Genomic DNA, 19362 nt, shown 5'->3' on the forward strand with positions numbered 1-19362 from the left:
TATGCATCAGGAAGCTGTAAATCCTCCTCTGCCTTCCATTTGTTTACGCCTCCTGTTTCCCGCCAAACAAACTACTTGATTTCCCACGAGAGTTCCCGGCCCTCACACAGCGTTCTCAGTGGACATGCTTTATGGACGACACGGCCAGATGAAAACAGTTAAAACGCCATTTTTAAAAAAGCTCTGTTTGTGCGGAAGGAAGAGCAAGGTTTAGATACAGCTCAATTATCAGCACAAAATGGAGAGGATGTGCCATAAGTCGGGATGCCAATCATGCCTTTTTTTTTTTTTTAAATCAATGCCCTGATTCATTTTGCAGACAAGCAATTATGCTCATATTTTATTTTAACCTGTATTCTGATTCGTGCATCAAACATCAGTGCAGGCGGAGAAGTAATAGCTGCCATAGGGCTCAAAAGGGAATTTGTCAAACCAGTAGTGCTGTTACAACATGGGCTGTGTTTGCATAGCACAGTGCTGCATATCCAATTTTATCCAAGAATTCCCACTTTACATATCGAATGTCACACTAAAAATATAATGCTTTTCTTCACTTTAGGATCATCTTTCAGATTTTTTTTTTTTTTTAGGGTGGAATAATTTCTTTGATGTCAAACTCATTAAAAAAAGCATCCACACTGAGATTCCCAGCTCTTCCTCTCTTAGAGGAAAACCACATTATGTCAACGCTGCCATCCCAGATGGATTCTGTTAATTAGCTGCACTGAAATGTCAGCACAAGCCTCTCATTTGACTTTTTTTTTAACACAGATTGGGAATGGTTTGACCGAGGCTGCATCTTGCCAAATACTTGCACGAACGTGCGTGAGGGTGTGCGCCTAATATTTGAGTTTGATGTCTCTGCGCCAGGATGTTTTATTCATGCTGTGCTCCACAGTCGAGTTGACATATTTCACCAGTGAAGGACGTGACCCTGGCTGTTTATTTCCAATGATGAGATTGTCCAGAGGTTGATGACTTCGTAAATAAACAGTTCATGGTGCAGTAGCTCTTCGCTTCGGGTGACCAATGCGATTCTTAATGTGTAAACATCGTAGGGCAGATGTGGCTTCACAGGTGTCCTGCATCTTCTCTATTGTAACAAAGACTTGACTGAAAAGACGTAAGAACACCACCTGCACCATCTCAGATTGTCATTTGTGTGGTTAAAGGTCCAAGCCCTGTGCTTACATAGTGTCCTCTCTGCTATAATTCCTTTTAACTTGCCAAATCGGAAGAAAAAAAACACAGGGCGCTTCTTCACATTGTTTTCTTTTGTGTAAAAATAATAGCGAAAAATATTTTATTATCATTCTAAAAGAATATACCACAATTGGACAGATATAAAAGCTAAGGAAGCAAAATAAAATATTCCTTTCATAAGAATGGATTTGATGGTAAAGCATATAATTGTTTGCTAAACAATAAAAACAGACCCTTTTAACTTCAGCTCTATTTTTCAATCGATTAAACTGGATGCAATTAATGCAAACAGGAATTTAGTTACATTTTTTATGAAGTAAAGTTTTGGAAGGAATGAAGCATTATTATAATAATAATAATAATAATCTGTAGTTATTTTCAATATAAATGTAGGCTGTGTGAAGAAGTCATTCAAATTGTACCCCACTCTACTGGTAACTTTAACATCTTTTAGTTCTGCACAAATGCCACAAAATGGACAAAAATCTTTTCTTGCATACAAAATGCCATCTCCTTGCTGTGGAGGAGATACATCGCCATGGCCTCCCAAACCCAATTACACCCAATAAGCAGACCTGCTCATACAGAATTGCATCTAATTTACAGACAATTAATGGACATCATGTGCCAGGAGTTGCCTGTTAACACCAGAACAGCTGAAACCAGGGCCACGGCACACAAACAGGAAGTCTGGCAACTGCTGCAGTAGCACATTAGCCATTTTTCCATCTCATTTGGAAAATCCATTTGGTGAAAACCGTTATCTTCTGAAAACGTAAAGTTTCGCTCCACACAATCCTTTACTTCCTGAGGTCCATTTGGAAAAAATGACCCATATTCCAATCTCATTGTACCGTCTTAATTGAGCTATGCGTGTTCTATAAGTCAACATTTGATGTAGTTTTCCACCTGAACCGTGCTTTGTCAGCACAATTTACTGCTTATAGATCCACTGCATGGACAATCTATGAAGTCCTCCCCCATCATCACGCCCACGCAGCTGTTAGAAACCGTGTTGCAGGGGGAGAAATTAAAGGGCCAAGCAAACAGGAATCTATAAACATATTATGTCCCGTTGTTAATGGAAATGTCATCAGCAGATATTCCACAGCTCTATTGAGCGAGGAGCCGATTCCTAGGATTAAGTGTGTACAGTAGCCCCAGTTCACCGCAAAAAAATCAAACTTTCCAACCAATTAAATTTAAAAGCCTATTATCCTTGTTTTAAATGGACCATAATAAAAAGGGAAGTGCTTTTCTTGGGGGAGGAATAATGACACATAAACATTTACTGTGTGTGGCTGGTCCCTGCCGGACATTCTCCCCTTTTTTACAACAAGCTGCGTACCTATTGAGTCATCCCACAGTGAGGTTGTGTGTGTGCGCCTCCGAAGCCTCCATCAGCGGTTGATCGACCGTGATGCCGAGGCGGCCCGCAGCATCACACAGTCATGGTCATCCTGCGGGTCACTGAATAGGCAAGGAGACAACGCTTGACCTTTAATTTCATCCGCGGCGTCCCTTCAAACCTGTGCGAAAGAAGGAAATCGTTTTTTTCCGTGCCCCTGTTCAGAGGAGGTTTTCATATTTATACATTGGAGGCAGAGGTTTGTAACAAAACTGTACATTTCTCTGTGAGCAGGGTCACAGTAAATAAGCTAAACAAATAAATGGAAGGTAAAGTAAGGGCATCGAAGACACCTCTCACGCCTGTGTGGGTGGATTCACTAATGCTTTGAGTTGGTTTCTCGGTTGGTTTCTCTGTGCTCTTTTCTTCACACTGCTTTAAAGGTTCCACGCGGTAAAATCTTTTTTTCCTAGTTTGGAATAATTCTGGGAAGTTATTACAAATGATCCTGAGGGTAACGGGAATATGTGTGTGTGTCATATTGCATTACACTGCATCCATCACTCCAATAGCTGCTGAAACATTTCCCTGAAGAATGCTGTCAACGTGTTGTTGTTGTTGTTGGAGGACAAAAGCTATAGCTTGGTTTGAAATAACAGAAATTAGCTTCAGCTTCAGCTCACACAGAAGGTGTTCTGCTGCAATTGAAAATGAAAACGTTTTCAGAACATTAATATTTTAGAAACAGGATTTTGATTTTAAAATATCTTGATTCAGATTTTTGCTCCAGAAACACAGGGATTTCCACCCAGGGTTTGTTTGCAGTGGCTTTAGTGCGTAACTCCCGCTGAAATTCACCCGCAATGTAATGTACATTTTTGGATTTAGCAATTGCCATCCCAAATTGTGTGACTATTAACTCTTATTTTCAGGGTGCAGTAACACACAGCAGCTTTGCTGTGGCTGTTATGTGGTTCTCTGTGGCTCAGTCCAGACTCCTACTGGCTGACGTCACGTTTATCTTTACACATTTCTCTGTCTGGGCACTGCCAGCGGAAGATGCCTGTTCGTGTTCGGCTCGTAAATCACTGGGCTTTGGTGTTGTTGTGAAAACCGCCTTGATCTCATCATTATTTTTTCACTCGGACACCTTGAGGGGGAGGGGAGGGGGGGGGAAGCCGCCATATGTAACCACTCTGATGGAGTGGCTCACACCTGCATATTTGTGAAGAAAGGGGGGCGGGGGGGGGGTGGGACAAAGAAAATGAAATGATGATCAGCACCAATGCCGATGAGGCTGCAGGTGTCGCGTTGACACTCATCGACAGGCGCATATTCCTAGTGGAATTCATCGCTGAAATGAACCATGTCACCTATTGCTAAACTAGAAAGGAAAACCCTTTGTATGGTGCCTGTTGGCACGGCAACCTCCTGTGAGTTGACACTGTGTGGATTATCCTAAAAGCTTTACATGAGTGTACATCCGGTACTTTGTAGGAGACAGAAGAGAGACAATTGGAAGGGAGCTTTCGAGGGTAAATGTTATGGTTTTGGGAGTATCAGAGAATGAACAGGACTGGGTGATTTTTTTTTTTAATACAGCAATGCACAGTGTTGGCCACTGGCAAAGCCCACTGTTTTACCTTCCCAAATTGTCCACTAGGATGTGCAAGAGTGGAGCAAAAGAAAACGAGGCCAGCAAAGCTGCTGTAATGTTTGAGGAGTTCACAATTCTCAATGGCTTGATTTTAACATACTGTGATGAATCATTATAGACCCAGCTAAGCCTTTCCTGTTAATAAACCTCTTGATTCACAGTGCCAGGCATGCTCAGCGTGTAGTATAATGCATGACTCCTTCAAAATGAATCCATGGATGAGGATTCGAGTTATAAAGCCGTAATTGTACAGGATCTGATATGATTCATATTACACTTTTCTGTTCAGAACTGGAGCCCTGTTGTTTCTGAGAACAGACCAAAAAGAGACCATAAAGACTGCAAGATGATGTAGGGGTGTGTAAATATCTTAGCTAGGGGATTTGCGTTGCTGTTTAGCTGAACAGTGTTTGTCAGTAAAAGTCAGTGGGTCAGATAATTGAGTGAAAAGAGACAGATGGTGGCAGCATTTACTGCTGATTACATGGAGGTCATAAACTCCCTTTCAGTAGCTGGTGGTGTTGGATCCAAGACCATTAAACTGCCAAAACCTGAATCCTAGATGGATGTGAAGTTGAGGGGTTTAAACAGTTGACCAAGACCAGAGACTCTAACATAAGACACAGAATATGGATTTCATAGCCAGAATGCAAGGTTTCATGTCTGTAACACTTGTGCTTTTTTCTTTTTTAACTTTTTGACTCCCAAGGCTCGGGATATCTGGAGGACTTGATCTCCTGCTCACACCATTGGAGTTGAGGGCCGTAGCTGCTGTCCCTCATTTGAAATAAAATATGCCATATCAGAGGCCTCTAGGCTTTGAAAAATAAATAAATGCATAGAGCGGCTGCATGTGCACAATTCAGGACATATAAATAGTATATGCTGATGTAGGCCCATGCGCAGTGTGGTGAAATGACACAAGGGCACAAGAGAGGCGATGTTCCTCTGTAAACCTGCTGGACAATGCAAAACGTTTCATTGTAACAAATGGTTTTATGAAATAATCCAATAAGATGGATGACCTCATGGTGAGTCAGAGGGAGAGTGAGAGTAAGATGCAAATATCCAAAGTAAGAGATTTTCAGAACAAAACAAAATGCCACTTTTCTGGGTGAATATATTGTAATATTTATGCACCAGCTGAAAACGTACTGTGGATTTATATTAAACAAAGCATTAACACAAATTGAATATATTGAGATTGACTGCATTGCAACGACCTGCTGACCATTTATATCTGTTAAGTCACTGTTTCATTGTTCTCTTCATTCTGTTTTATGGCCTGCTCACCATTCATTTGCATTAGTGCGGCGCATCGGCTGCCCTGGGAAACGAGTACTGTGAAGAGTGTTTACTGATCACACTGATGTATTTGTCCACCAACTCGGTAAGACAAGCAGTCAATATTCCAATTACAGGTACGTTACCATTCTTGCGCTGTAGAATAGCGAACATCAGTCAATATCTTTGTCAAAATGACTATCAGTCCATGAAGGAAATGGTGGCTGCAAAACAATGTGAGCCAATTAATTCCAGCTTTGTGGTGCCACCAAGACAAATTGGTCAATCTCTCAAGAAACAATGTCATATCAATGTGTTGGCAAAGCAGAGGTCAGTTGGTAAAATGTAAATCTTCACTACTGCTGAACGGTTCTCCAATCCAAGATACGCAACGTTGTTGCCAGTGTGCATTATTACAGAGACTGTCCAAACAATATCAAAACATTATAAAATATGATATGAAATAGCTCAAAGTGGGCCATGTGTTAGCTTGGTGCTAATATTTTGTAGCAAGTGCTATAGACACCTTTTGATATATTGATCTGCATGACTGGTTGTATTGTCAATATGCACAAGTGCTTGTATGCACTATTGGTTTATATAGTGTACATATACAGTAGTTTTATATTTTACAAATTTAATAAATGTAAAGGTTTTACAAGGAAATCTTGAAAAAAGTCACATAGTGGAAGAATTCACATAAATTCCTTAAATGAATCCCATCGTAGATTCCACCACCAAGTTATCTCAAAGTAAGTGGACATTTACATAACCAGCCCAACAAAACAAGCACAGTGACTTTGTGCCATGCTATATGCTGCATCGTCATTGTAACAATGTAACCACCGAGCATGATTTTAGCATCAAAGTGTACATTCTGGATTTCCTGGTGCATGGTTGTTGTCCATAATATTGTTAACATGGCAACAAGATCATCCCAGCTGGACTGGCCTGTAGTCAGGGGATGAAACCTTCTCTTTTTCAATTAGGACGGAGCACTGAGAGTCGCCTTCTGACTCTCGCATCCGCAGCTTTGCTTGCTTCCTCTCTGCATTCCACCCAATTGAATCCGCTGTAAAGTGAACACAATTACCTGTCTGTTTTACCCTGGGAAGTTGCTGTTGGTCCAAAATGAGCACTGTTAGCATTTCCCTGAGTCTGACCTGCCAGTGCAAGTTTAATGCCCTCTGTCCCTTCCCCGTCCACTGCCGTTTCACGACCATTAAAATACCATTCCAGCATTATGCATTGGACACTAATGGAGACCGACTGTGCCCATTCGCTTTGTGTGTCCACCATGTACTTCCTCCAGCTACTGCCCTTGTGTCCAAACAGAGCGATGGTGGGGAGGAGTGCTGCTCTTAAAGTCCAGACTCATTCGTGATCCTTTGGATCATCCGGGGGTCGTGTGCCGCGCTCCCATACCTTCCAACCTTTTCCTCTCTCTCTCTCTCTCTCTCTTCCGAGACAAAGATTTGCCTCCCATCAATGTTGATTAGCAGAGTGTGAAAGGAAGTGAGCACACATCCAGAGGAGGCACTCCTTCTGAATAAATATGAGTCCACCTTGTTTGGATAGAGAGGAGTGCTTTCTTTCCCTCAGACGGTGGCCCTGAGTTTGCATCATCTGTCTGGTGTGCTTTAGAGCATATAGAGTGAGAAACGAACTCACGTGGTAGCTATTCTGTTTTGCTTGTTGGCGCAAACTTCACTTCTGCACTCCTCATTTATAAATCATAAGAGGGGCAGTAAGACTCTTGCACACTGTACTCTATATAGATATATACATTGTGTACTGCGATGTGAATGCACAGTAGCTGGGAAAATGAGGTCAAACTGGATGAAATGTAAATCTTACTATTTACCGCATTTTGAAATACATCAAAGGACATGTGCTGACGGCATTTGGTTTTCATCATTAACACCTACAGTGTTGCAATTTCCAATTTGAAGGACCGGAGAATAATCCAGTTTGTTACACACACTGACAGACCTACTGTACATGAACAGAGCAGGGATTGGACAACAGCTCTGCCACTCAAACGGCAACTACTCCCTGACTTCCTCCGTCCCCCTTTCCTGGTGCAGCCTGGGAGGAGGGAGGGGAATGGCTCGTTTCTATGTGAGTCGCCGGAGCTCCCTCAGCCTGCTTCTTACCACCTGTCCTTGACTTACAGCGCTCAGACGCCTCTGAGCGGAAGCCGTGCTGCTCACACTCCTCCTGGCTCCTCTCTGTCTGTGTTTACGTGAACAGCAGCGTTTTCTCACAATCTTTTCACTCTGTGTGTGCCCGTTCCTTCCTACCTGTGGTGCTTCAGGGGAGGGGTAGGGGGGTGGCGGGGGGGCGAAGAGAGGAACGTCGGCCGGTGGAGCTCTGATGGGAGGCAGCGCTGGCTGGGACTGGGATGCTGAACAGGGGGAGGGAGGGCCTGTTTGAGCTGGGACAGCAGCTCCAGCAGCAGGGCGAGTATCAGGCCGCCCTCCACTGCTTCCTCAGCTGCCTGTTGGGACTGACCCATGTGCAGAGCTTCACCTATTTGCCCAACTGCCTTCACCAGGTGAGTCAGAAGACACACACACACACACACAGGCACAGCATAACCTTCTTTGTTGTTCACCCACATGCCAACATCCATGTTCATTACACGCATGCACAAAATCTACTGTTTCATGCATTTGCACATTCGCTACTTCTTGAGTATCATACTACTCACGTAACACAGGACACATTCAACCTTGGTATCATCAACAACAATGTCAAATTTTACAGCACAGTCCATCATGTGACACTGTAATATCATTTCAGTAGGACTGTCAGTGTGCCTGCTACCAAGTGAGGCATCGGATGCATAACTCGTATAGTGTTATTAGACTGGTCACATGGTTATAATTCTGTAGTATCCAATTAAGTTGCGTCCCATTGTGTGTGGGGGCTATGATTTGCTATTTTTGAGGTCACGGGTTTTATAATGCTGTGTAGCCGGGCCAAAGTCTCAGCAGATTACATACCGGGGTCCTTTTCAAGCCTCTCCTACAAAGTGAAAGCAAGAATTTTAATTCTGTTTAGTAATGCCTGAAGGAATGTCCCTGATGTCAAAACAAAGCCTCCACACAGGAACTTTGGAACGTGTTGGACAATGTTCACCGGACCAATGGGGCTGCAAGAGGAGCCGGGTTGTTATGACAGCACATGACAGGACGCACGCACACAAACGCTAATTGACTGTTTCATTATTAACCATGTCCCTTGTCTGTGATTTACAGATTGCAGAACTCTTCATCACTGAGAAAAACTGTATCCTTTGCTAACTCAGGGCAAGCTTCACCACGCATCAGACATCTGACACTTTAACTTTCCCCGTCCCTTCAGAACTGTGGGTGTTAGCATGCAGGCTAACTACAGCACCAGCCCTCTCTATCTGTGAGGGAACGTGATTGTCTGTGGTTTGAGGTGCGGCGAATTCCTGCACAATGAAGAAAGTAGACCCTTTATAGAAAGAAGAGTAAGCCTGAAGGGGGATGAGCGGAGGTCTGTGGGCGAGGCCATAACACTTTTGTTCCAGAATGCTCTACGTTTAGTGTGCAGCTCAGGCTTGTGTGTCTGTTCTCTTAAGAGGATTTGCACGCTCTTATCTCCGCACAACAGAGTGGAAGAGCACTAATTAACCTGCATTTGCACTGACGCTCGTCCCCACTTCCCTGCTTCTATAGACTACAGGAGTGTAGGACACGTGGATAATGGAGAGGTGTTACATTGCGGGATGCATTACCCCTGTGGCTCTCCTCTCCGTTACTGAGACACACCAACACTTAAATTGCCAGCTCAGGTTATCTAGCTCAGCAAAGCTGTACCCCTTACTGTCCATTTTCCAAAACAGGTCGATGGGCTTCAGTTCGTCGTCGGCTATTAGCAGGCCACTTCTCAGCATGCAGAGGTATTTAGTCAAGTGGGGCTTTTGTCACGAGGGGTTAAATCGTTTTACATACATCACTTGATTACATAACGTCATCAATAGTAATGGTGTCTTGGTCACGTTAAACTGTGTTCCTTTATGTATGGTTGAGTCACTTAGCCTTGTGACATTATTTTACTTTTAGTGTGAGATTACAATCAGCAAACTGTATTTACATCTCACATTGTTTGGTAGGTCGGCAGAAGCCAAAGGCCATTCAAAAACGATGTTTAAAATGTTTTTATTTGTTTGTTATTTAGTCAAATATCATCAGATATCAGATATTAGAAATACTATAATACAGAATTGCATCTAATGGTGCCGTCATTAGTAATACCATTGTGTGCATTGTGTTTGAAGGAATAAGTCCACAAAATGAGAAGAAGTAATAGCTTCTTCAATCTTCATAGCTCTCATGAGCATCATAGCAGGGCTGTTTTTGGTTTTTGCAGTGGTCCTCCGGGGAGGGAGGTGAAGGGTCAGTGTACTCAAACTGGAAGAGAGTATGGGAACTTTGGGATTTCACACAAAGGCTTACTTGCTGTGCTTCTGCCACTTATTTTCTGTGGGGTCAAACCACAACCAACAATGGGAAACAGAGCTGAATATACCTAGTCAGATATATATATATATATATATATATATATATTGATATCAGAGCTGGCAGTATCTACAAGTGACCTTTGTCCAAAGCCAAACGCCCTTTTGGCTGCTGAGTATTCACTGATACGCTTTTCTTGGAAATTATACCGACCCACGTAATTCGACTTTACGGTCAAATAAACAGGGATTTGAGATATCAAACTGAGTATATCTCATTTTTACATTCTTAAAGCTCCAACTACCAGTTCAGGGGGAGTTGTGTCCGTGTTTGTTTGGATGTGCGTAGAGTGAGGCACACGTTCCCTGGAGAGGACTGTGTGAGGTTCCTCTTGTGGTGTTGTCGTGGTTCAGGCAGGCTAAAAATAGCCGACCCAAGTAGTAGACTGACCTTTGATGATGGCTGTTGCCCTAATCCTCCCTCCCAGATGGTCCTCAACACACTCACCGGATCGCCTGCTGCCAGGTGACTCCCAGCAACTGGGGAAGGTATAAAGCAAAGCTTAAAAATGTTCCAAAACAACAAATGTGTGGGAGGCAATAGTAGTATTATCTCAGGAATTTCCACTGAATTTAGTTGAAACTGCTGGGTTTTCATGACAGGACCTCTTGTGTCATCTTTTACTGTACTTTACCGTAAATTATTCAGATGTTCATCCAAGAATAGCTTTTCAACATCCAGCCTTCATTCCCACTTTTCTGGTATCATGTGGTGCCCATCTGAAGTAGTAACTTTTATCTTCTTTTAATAACTCTACTTTTATTGAGGAATCAGTGTTAATAGGATTTTAACTTGTTTTTCTGCGCGATCTGTTGCTCAACGTTTGTGATCTGTTGCTCAACCACTGACATTATTGCCCAGATAAAAAGATAATGGAAATCAGCTGTCGTTTTCAGTGCCATTGTGAGCTGAAGCTGATTGTCCATCTTTCCAACCTCTTCATAAAAATCGAATAATTGTAATACAGTAAAAAGGGAAACACCTCAACTGTCATTTGTAGCGTTATTCACGTTGGAGCTCTGGTGTTTAGACCGGCAGGGCTGTGTTTATTTTAAGCATTCTTCATCTCATTGGTCTTTAAATACACCTGACAAGCATCAATGGTGTCATTTTACAGTGGGATGGACTTTCAGAGGAATGCTTCGAACTAAGTGAAGAGATTCTATTTTTAGTCTGCTATTCAAAAGGAGTATTTTGATGGAAACATTCAGCTTGGCCAAAAAGATACTGTACAAAAGGCATCAGGAATACGATTTGATACGATAGTGTGTAATCAGATAAACTACAGTTTTGCTCAGTATTTGAAACAAACACCAAAAACTGTGTATTACAGCTCATAAGAAATTACAGACACCAGAGGGGGGGAATCTGTATTTTTAAACCCACAACTCAAGAGCAAACAATCCACATTCTGTTTGCCTGGTGGGGTTCTTCGAGAGGAGGGGGGGGGGACGTAAAACAAAGGCTGTTTTTGACTTCAACAACTGACTAATCCTGTTGACCAGAGACTGATCCTTCACCAACAAACAGATGAGAAGGCCCTGCAATTCATCCAGGCTGAGAAAATGTTCTACGAGGTGGCATTGATCGAGCTCACCACTCTGCATGGGAGCACAGGCAAGTACATTAAGAACATTACACACCTTGGGATATACCCAAAGTGCATATACACACAGTGCACTGTGTGGATATTGTGAATATGCCATCTACTACTTTGGGAATGCTTCATTTTATTTGGCTCAAATGAAGCACTTCCTTTCAGGGAAATGATTAAACTTTCCATCTAATTTCGGGGCTGTTAGCGAAGACCCCAGACAGACTGAGCTGGTAGTGGGCAGCTCTTCAAAATGGTTTATGCATAACCAGCATCTTTGTTGGGGGGGCTGGAGCTGGAAGCTGCAGCTGGAAGCAGCGAGCTTGCTCGTCCATCACCTGCTGCTGCTCCAGACGCCTGCCCCGTCCTCCCGCGTCTGCTGCTGAGGCAGCAACGCGGCGTAAGGCGAGAGCGTGGGCGCCATCGCAGGGGGGGGGAGCGGGGGACAGGCAAGGGAGAAGACAAATGGCCACAGTTGGCACTTTTTCTCATTAGGAGCTACGTGTCGCTTGTAGAATACCGGAAGCCCCTGATTCAGCACTCGCTCGGATTGAATGCTCGACTTCTCCTGTGTCTCAGATGCAGTGTTTCCCCACAGAGACCTCGCATCATTGTCATTTTGTGTTTGTTTTAAATTTCTGTCAATGCAAACAAAAGCCTTAAAACTGGAAAATAATATATCACCTGGAATGATTTATTTGCTCTTGCACGGATGACAAAGAAAAACTAATTGCCACCATCATAAGCGTAAGCGTGTGCGTGTTTGGTGTGTACACTTGGGATCCGCGTGTTTGTGGTGTGTCACCGTGTGCCTGCGTGTGTGTGTCTCGGCGTTACAGTGTGGGCGTGGTGAGCCTGTTGTTTGACTCCCTTATCCGCTCTCTCCTGCTCTTATCTCTGCACTCTTGTCTCCAGCCCTCAGCTGCTTCCACTGTGCTGCTCAGGCTTAAAGTCCACAGCGGTGACACACAGCCGGAATACTTAAGGGGGGGGAGGGGGGGGAGATTTGGGGGGGCTTTACTTTTTGAAACTGTCTGAGGTAAAGAGATCGGAGGACAGTGAGGACGGACGGACGGAGGGACGAGCAGAGGCAAAGGCCGCGTGGTGTTCTGGGGGACGGGCTGTGATTCCATGCCCTGTGTTTGCGTGACAGGGCCCCAGGAGGAGGCCCCGCTGGGCTCCGCGGGATGGACGACTCCAGAGGAGCTCTCGGAGCAGGCCTCCCAGGCACAGCACCTCGAGAGGCTGGCCCAGCTCTGCATCATGAGCAAACAGTAGGTGCAACTGCGTCTCCAGTAGCTTCTGTTGTGGTGGAATTAATGAGGCGCTGCATGTTCTGGGAATTTTAGGGCTCACTGGGCTCATCAGCAGTGAATTTATAGTTCGGTTTTATGGGATTTGAGTGTCCGTGTTTGTGTGCATGTATAAATACACGTCATTTCAGATAGCTGAATTCAGCTTGAACAAGGCAAACAATCTGTTTGTTTCTGTTATCTGTTTTATTACAAACGCAGCTGCTCAGGACAATAAATTCTCATTTGTTTAAAATAGACAAAATGCTCAATTTAGCTTCATCTCAGATTGAGATAATAATTCACATTTGGCCTGCTGTGTAAAACTCAGCTTAAGTATTAATCACTTTCATCTTCGCTTTTATTAAAACGTCGTAGTGATTTGTCATGTCCTTGCACCAGGGTGGTCACAAACCAAAAGATGTATCTATCTCCGCGCCACGTTGCATGTCCACGAATTAGTCTGGAATGGAAACATTTTGAACTCGATCGACTCTGCCCTCAACTATTTTTAGCTAGAGTTGAATTTCTCTGTATAGATGTGAAGAAAAGAGACACCACACTTAACGTGAGTGTTGGAGAAGCAATACTTTAACTGGATCTGGTGTCTCCTGTTGCAGGGGCACTTTGTCAGGCCGCAGCATGCCCCTATTTCCTGTGCCTGTGTTGTCATTGTTGGGATAAGGCCATTTAACCTGATTGCCAGAGAGGGTTATGGGAGGGCGGAAGCTTTGATGGACTGAGGGCGGGTCACAGAGCTTTGGCGATGCAAGTCGCATACACAAGTCAAACTCAGATGAGAAAGTAGTGATTGTGCTTTGGTTTTCGGGTCGATAACAACAACTATAAAAGTAAAAATTAGATTTGGTGTCTCGAAAGGGGGGGGGTTCTTACTGAGCTTCCGTTTAGCTTTAGTCCCGCTCTTTTACCCTCTGTTCCACAGGAAGTTGTGATACTCCCCGAGTCTTTTGCCAATGTTTTGAGAAGCCCTTTGGACGGGTGAAGGGCTTTTTATGTCTTTGCCGATCAGGTGTCCCCTGATAAAGATGTTCTAAAGCAGTGCAAACCGACACTTGTCCATTACTAATTGAAGGGGGTTTGGAACGGCGAAGCTGACATCTGTCACACCAAACAGAGCTTGCTCCACATCTCGGCGACCCGCGTGTCTTTGGCTGACTTTCCCCGAGCAGATATGAGCGGCTGAACAGCTGGCGGATTCAACACGTATCACATCACGTTCATTAAAACTTAGCGGGAGAGCAGCAGAAGGGCACGAGCCAGTAAACCGACCTGTCAGCGCCATGCCCTCCGTAATTCACCCTGGAGGAGAAGAAGAAGAAGAAGAAGAAGAAGAGGGGCACTCGGAGCTGAAATAGAAGGTTTCCACTTCCTCCCATAATGCGCCCGAGCACCTGCGGCCCTGCTCCGTGTGTCCAACCACAGCTGCGCCTGCCGATGCATCGCGGGCCGCCGTCCCTCCCCCGTGTTTCCATGAAAAAAGACATATTTGTGTTTGTTCAAACAACCCTCTTGTCTTTTTTTTCTTCTTTCAGACCGCATCTGGCTTTAGAATACAGCGGCAAGGTGAGTGCATCATTCTCCTTGCTTCCCCTTCCAGGTTTGTGCACAAATAAGCGACACGCTTGTGACAACCTTTAAATCTCTCAGGCGGCAAAGATCCACCAGAGGGCTTTTGGTAATGACCACCCCGTCACAGCCAGAAGCCTGGAGCTTATGGCCACTGTCTATGCTGAGATCGGCAAGACTGAATATTCAGGTAAACCCTCGCCGGGGAGAGGGGGGGGGGATGGTTGACACAGTGTAGCACAGCGAACACCACACTGCCATCCCGCATGTGATCAGTAAACGTGTTTTAATACGATTTAACATTTTGTCTGACGCGTGAGGGCGGAGACCTCGTCGTCTCGAGGGGACGTGACGAAGCCAGAATTGTGATGTTGACCTGGAGGACAAGCCTCTGCTATTAGGGCCACACGGGAAGGCATTAAATAAGACTTTAAATGACCATGTCAACCCGTAAAGATGTTCAATGAATAAACACGTGCAGTCGTGTCGGACACTGTGTGCTTTCATGCACAACACGTGAGAAAAGTGCCTCTGTGGCAGTTTGAGGGCTCAGTTGTGTCGTACACTGTGTATGCTTAGCTTGCAGTGAGAGGGAGCAGCACTGTGAACTCTGAGCTTTTTGCGGGAACTGCTAAAAAAAAAAAAAAAAATATTCCCAAACCGGCCTTGTTGTCTAGTCAGCTATCGGAGGCAGCGGCGCTGAACTGGGCCGCCCCACAGAGAGACACGAGTACAAAGCAGGAGATTTACAACGCTCCTTATTGTTCGCCTCAGACTGTGTCGAGCCTTTTTGCTGCAACGGGTCAGCGGGTTTGTTTGCGCCGGTTGTTGCGGATCAGAAAATCAAGGTCGCTGTGGACCTTTTGCGACCTTGCATTTTGTATTGTACACAGAAATCCTCTTTGACCCACAGTAAGAGGCCTCAACAAAGGCTGCTGGCCCCTTTCTCTCAGACATCATTGACTGTAAACCGGGCCGGTCACTTTCCCCAGTGGACAAACTATTTGAGTTGGTTTGACGTAGGAAGTAGTGTCAAATGCAGGATGTTGTGTGGCAGTGTATTACAACATAATACCATTACTAACTACTAAACATAGAACATTAATAGAAGATCTTAACAATGAGTCAAACAGTGACTTATTCAACGGCCAAAGTATCAGAAAGTGGTGTGGGAAACTATCACACTATAAATATAGTATCCTTTACCTCCTTTTTTTAACCTTTTATTGGAAGTCTTCTCTTTTTAAGAACCTGTGTCGACCTCAAGCAAAACGTACTGCTTGTAACTCAGTGAGCTTTTTCTCCACCCGGTGCCGATGGAGTTAACGCTGGCGTCTTCTCTGGGACGCGTTTTGCATGTTTCACTTTGTGTGTTTTGAGTCGGCCCTCGTTGTCTTCTCTTCAGAGCGAGGCCGTGTGATGCGGTACTAGATCCCCACTCACGTGAGGTCATTGGTTCTCTCACTAGACTCGCTGGGTCAGTGCGTGTCCGCGCTGTCCAAGCGCTTTGCCGCCGGGGAGGCCGCCGCAGACGCCGTCAGCTGTGCGCCTCATCCCCACGGGGAGAGAGACTCGGAGTTGCGCCACAGAAAGGACACGCGGCACCACGAGGAGGATGCGCTGACACCCAAGGTAGCGTCGGCAAACGCCCGGCACTCATCTTCAGCGATGTCACGTCTGGATGTGAGCTGTTTGTTTGTTTTGGCTCTGTGCCATTGGGCCGCCGTGCGTCGCCGGCCTTTGATCTTTGATCTTTGAGCGCGTTGTGTGTATAGTCATCCTCCGCCGTGTCTGACGCAGGTGACCAACGGCAAAGTCCCCACCTCCATCCTGAAGAGGCCGAGTCCCAGCTGCGGGCCGGACACAGAAGCCAACCACAGGCGGAAAGGCGAACGGAGGGTTCGATTCCGGGAGCCGGAGACGACGGTACACGGTGAGGAAACAGCAAAGCGCGTCACCTGTCACCACAGACGCGTTTGTGCAACATAAAAATAAAAAAAACGAAGGCAAAACTGATAAGAGGACTTGACATGCGTTGTGTTCGAACCACACCCCTCACAGCTGCTCAGCTTACAGGCGGACGAGAGTAGCAAAGAGCCAGAGAGGGAGGGAGAGAGAGAGACGGGGGGGAGAGAGAGAGAGACAGAGAGAGGGGGGAAGAGGAGGGGAGAGAGACGCACAGCATAAGAAAGACAGCAAAAAAAGAAAAGAAAAAAATGGATTGAAAAAGCATCCTGTTAAATGTGGAAATAAATATTTAAAAAATTTGGACTTTTTCCAACTTTAATTTAAATAATTTAAGTAAATTTACTTGAAAATATGTTCACAAAATGTAATCAAACTGTTGATTGGAAAAGTAAAGTGACATTTAATTATTTTATAAATAGAAACACTTTTTTTATAGAAATGATATATTATAATGCAATGAATTAAAACAAAGAAGGAACGACACTGTTTTCTTTGTTTGGGGGGGGGGGGGGGGGGGGTCTTACAATGTCCTTGTATCCTCAAAAGGGGCCGTGGCAGAAAAAGTTTGGGAACCACTGCCTTAAGCTAACGAGTCCAGTGACTTCCTATCACCCCCCCATTCTGTGCAGCATGTCCATGTTTGCTCTACTTGATTAGGGCGAAGACATTTGTACAGTAACAGGATTAATGTCATTTTCACAATGATTAAAAAAATGAAAGAAATCCTTTGCAATGTGTGTCATCCCAGCTTGCAATTTCAATTTCAACCGCGGTGTGAACCCTGCACTTAGCAGCAGAGAGAAAAGACAAAATGCATTACAGCGTCGTGAGATTACCTTGTAAACTATTGTCCTTCGGGATTCTGTACAATTTCAAAACAATGTAATGCTGCAGGAGTTCCAAACATCAGCAAAGTGATTTACTCTTCGTGATTAATTATGCATGCAAATGAGGCTCCATAGAGTCTGTTCCGGAGAGATAGTCGAGCGGATGAGGGCTCAGCAGCTGGGTGGAGGCTGCTGCACATCACAGCTCGGCTCTTGTTGACTGACTGGCCTCTTTTCTGTCGGCTTCCCAGACGTTCCTCACTGTGAATGTTTAGGTGGTAGGTCTGTGACAGATTCACTATATTAATATGCATGAGAAAAGGAAATTAATGAATATCTATTTTTAAGTCTGTTGAATTTGTATTTTTTTTTTTTAAATGTGTTTGGGTAACACATCAAGAAAAGGGATTTAGGTTAATTGTTAGGTGTTTTTTTTCATTTATTTTGTATTGACTTCGATGCCAGCCTGTTCAAGATGGAGCATTTTACTTTCACCTCCCTTTATAACAGGGAGTGAAACACAAGCGAGCACCGGTGTGTGTGTGACGAGGCCTCCACTATACTGTATACACAATTTCCCATAACAAACGTGCCTGTCAAGGTCTTTGCTTTGACAGGCCAACAGGAATTAGATATATTTGCATGTTACAATTCAAATGCGTATTTACAAACCGTTTTTTTTTTCTGTTTTAGCCTATGAGACGACCCGGTCCGGCCCCCACCTCGCCCTGTTAACCTGCCTCTTCCTGCTGATGTCATTCCTGGGCGTGGCCATGTACTGCACAGACCGGCGGCGGCCGCAGCGGGTGTGCGAGGAGCTGGAGCACGCTCTGTCCGTCTACCTGCTGCACATGAAACGCCTCCTGTGGGGCTGCTGGATATGGCTGACCATGCAGTGACCGAGGACAACCGACGGGGGAGACGTGGAGCCTTCCCTCATTTCTTTTCCCAGAGGCAACTTTTCTCTGAAGGAGCGTACAAGGGCCCACAGACACCTCGGCCTTTTGACGAGGCTCAGCACGCCGTCTGTGGCGTCGAACGACTCTCTTAGTGGAAAAAGGACACAAAATTTTAATCCCAGAAATATGTAGCTATGTTTAAAAAAGTGCTAAGGTGGTGGGCATTTTGCTCCTTATTTAAGCTATGATTTTGGCACATCTGCAATGTTGATGCTCACATGTACGGCTCAGTGAATCACGATGGAATGCATAAATTCATTTAGTTTCAGATGTTACACAGAACTGAATGTGTATACATGGTTCACTATGATAAGGACTTAGTAACTGCACATAAAGGAATGTGGAGGAGTTCGAAGGCGGCTTCGATCGGCCCGCAGCTCATTGGAGGACGGAGGCACAGATGTGTGAGCTGTTGGATAGAAAATACATAGCAGCACCGGGTTGAATGCTGAACAGATGAAAATCATCTCTCTCTCTCTCTCCACAGGCCGTCTGGTCTTGTGTACAAGTGACTGTCGTCAGCTGACTCTTAGCTCCACGAGGAGAAAATCGACAGCACAATGTAATGAATTTTCTCACCTTATCTAACGCCGAAAGAGGATATACTCAAAATGAATGGATACTAATGCTTTTGACAGTGTTCCTCTTTGTAACCGCTTGAATCCCACCACATGTCCTGGATCCCAAATGTTATTTATTCTTCTATACTGTATATCTGCATCCAAGAAAATATCAAACTTTCAGCTCTTTTCAATTTTTTAACTTTTTGTTACCTGTTGCGTTTCTATTTAAAAATAACAATAATATTCAGGTTTTAACCATCAAATGCTCATCAAGCTTTGGACAAAAATAATACATATCATTTTTTGTCACGTTCATTGCCATTAATACGAGGCCAAACAGAAATATGACAGTATCCGATTCTGTAGGTTATCTTATGAGTCCCTTTATCCAAGAAGCAAAAAAAAAAGAACCACACAAATGGATTATAGGCATCAACGGGCACAGAGAGGCACATCCCAAAGAGCTCCCGTTACAAGCAATAACACACATGACATGTTTTTCGAGTAAAACGTTGTTCTTTATATAA

At 44.5% G+C, this 19362-nt stretch overlaps 1 protein-coding gene across 2 annotated transcripts; it reads left to right on the forward strand.

Annotated features, from left to right (window-relative positions):
• Positions 1-7590: 7590 nt before the first annotated feature.
• c14h14orf180 (chromosome 14 C14orf180 homolog) lies at positions 7591-19346 on the forward strand. 2 transcript variants are annotated; one of them, XM_037486667.2, is made up of 9 exons: positions 7591-8049; positions 8756-8786; positions 11576-11662; positions 12793-12913; positions 14485-14515; positions 14600-14708; positions 15987-16201; positions 16319-16451; positions 18007-19346. In XM_037486667.2, exons 1-9 carry the CDS (start codon positions 7897-7899, stop codon positions 18210-18212), a joined length of 1086 nt encoding a protein of 361 aa, XP_037342564.2. In that variant the 5' UTR covers positions 7591-7896; the 3' UTR covers positions 18213-19346. The 2 variants fall into 2 exon arrangements, with proteins under 2 accessions (XP_037342564.2, XP_037342565.2); XM_037486668.2 differs by having other exon boundaries at positions 15987-16150.
• The last annotated feature ends 16 nt before the right edge of the window (positions 19347-19362 follow it).

This window comes from Pungitius pungitius, chromosome 14 (assembly GCF_949316345.1).
Source record: "Pungitius pungitius chromosome 14, fPunPun2.1, whole genome shotgun sequence".
NCBI classification, from domain to species: Eukaryota; Metazoa; Chordata; class Actinopteri; order Perciformes; family Gasterosteidae; genus Pungitius; species Pungitius pungitius.

Excerpts from the sequence above, each read along its gene's own strand:
- c14h14orf180 (XM_037486667.2), top strand. The coding sequence starts at position 7,897 with ATGCTGAACAGGGGGAGGGAGGGCCTGTTTGAGCTGGGACAGCAGCTC. Across the intron at positions 16,202-16,318 it reads CAGCGATGTCACGTCTGGAT|GTGACCAACGGCAAAGTCCC; the intron begins GTGAGCTGTTTG and ends TGTCTGACGCAG. Across the intron at positions 16,452-18,006 it reads GCCGGAGACGACGGTACACG|CCTATGAGACGACCCGGTCC; the intron begins GTGAGGAAACAG and ends TTTCTGTTTTAG.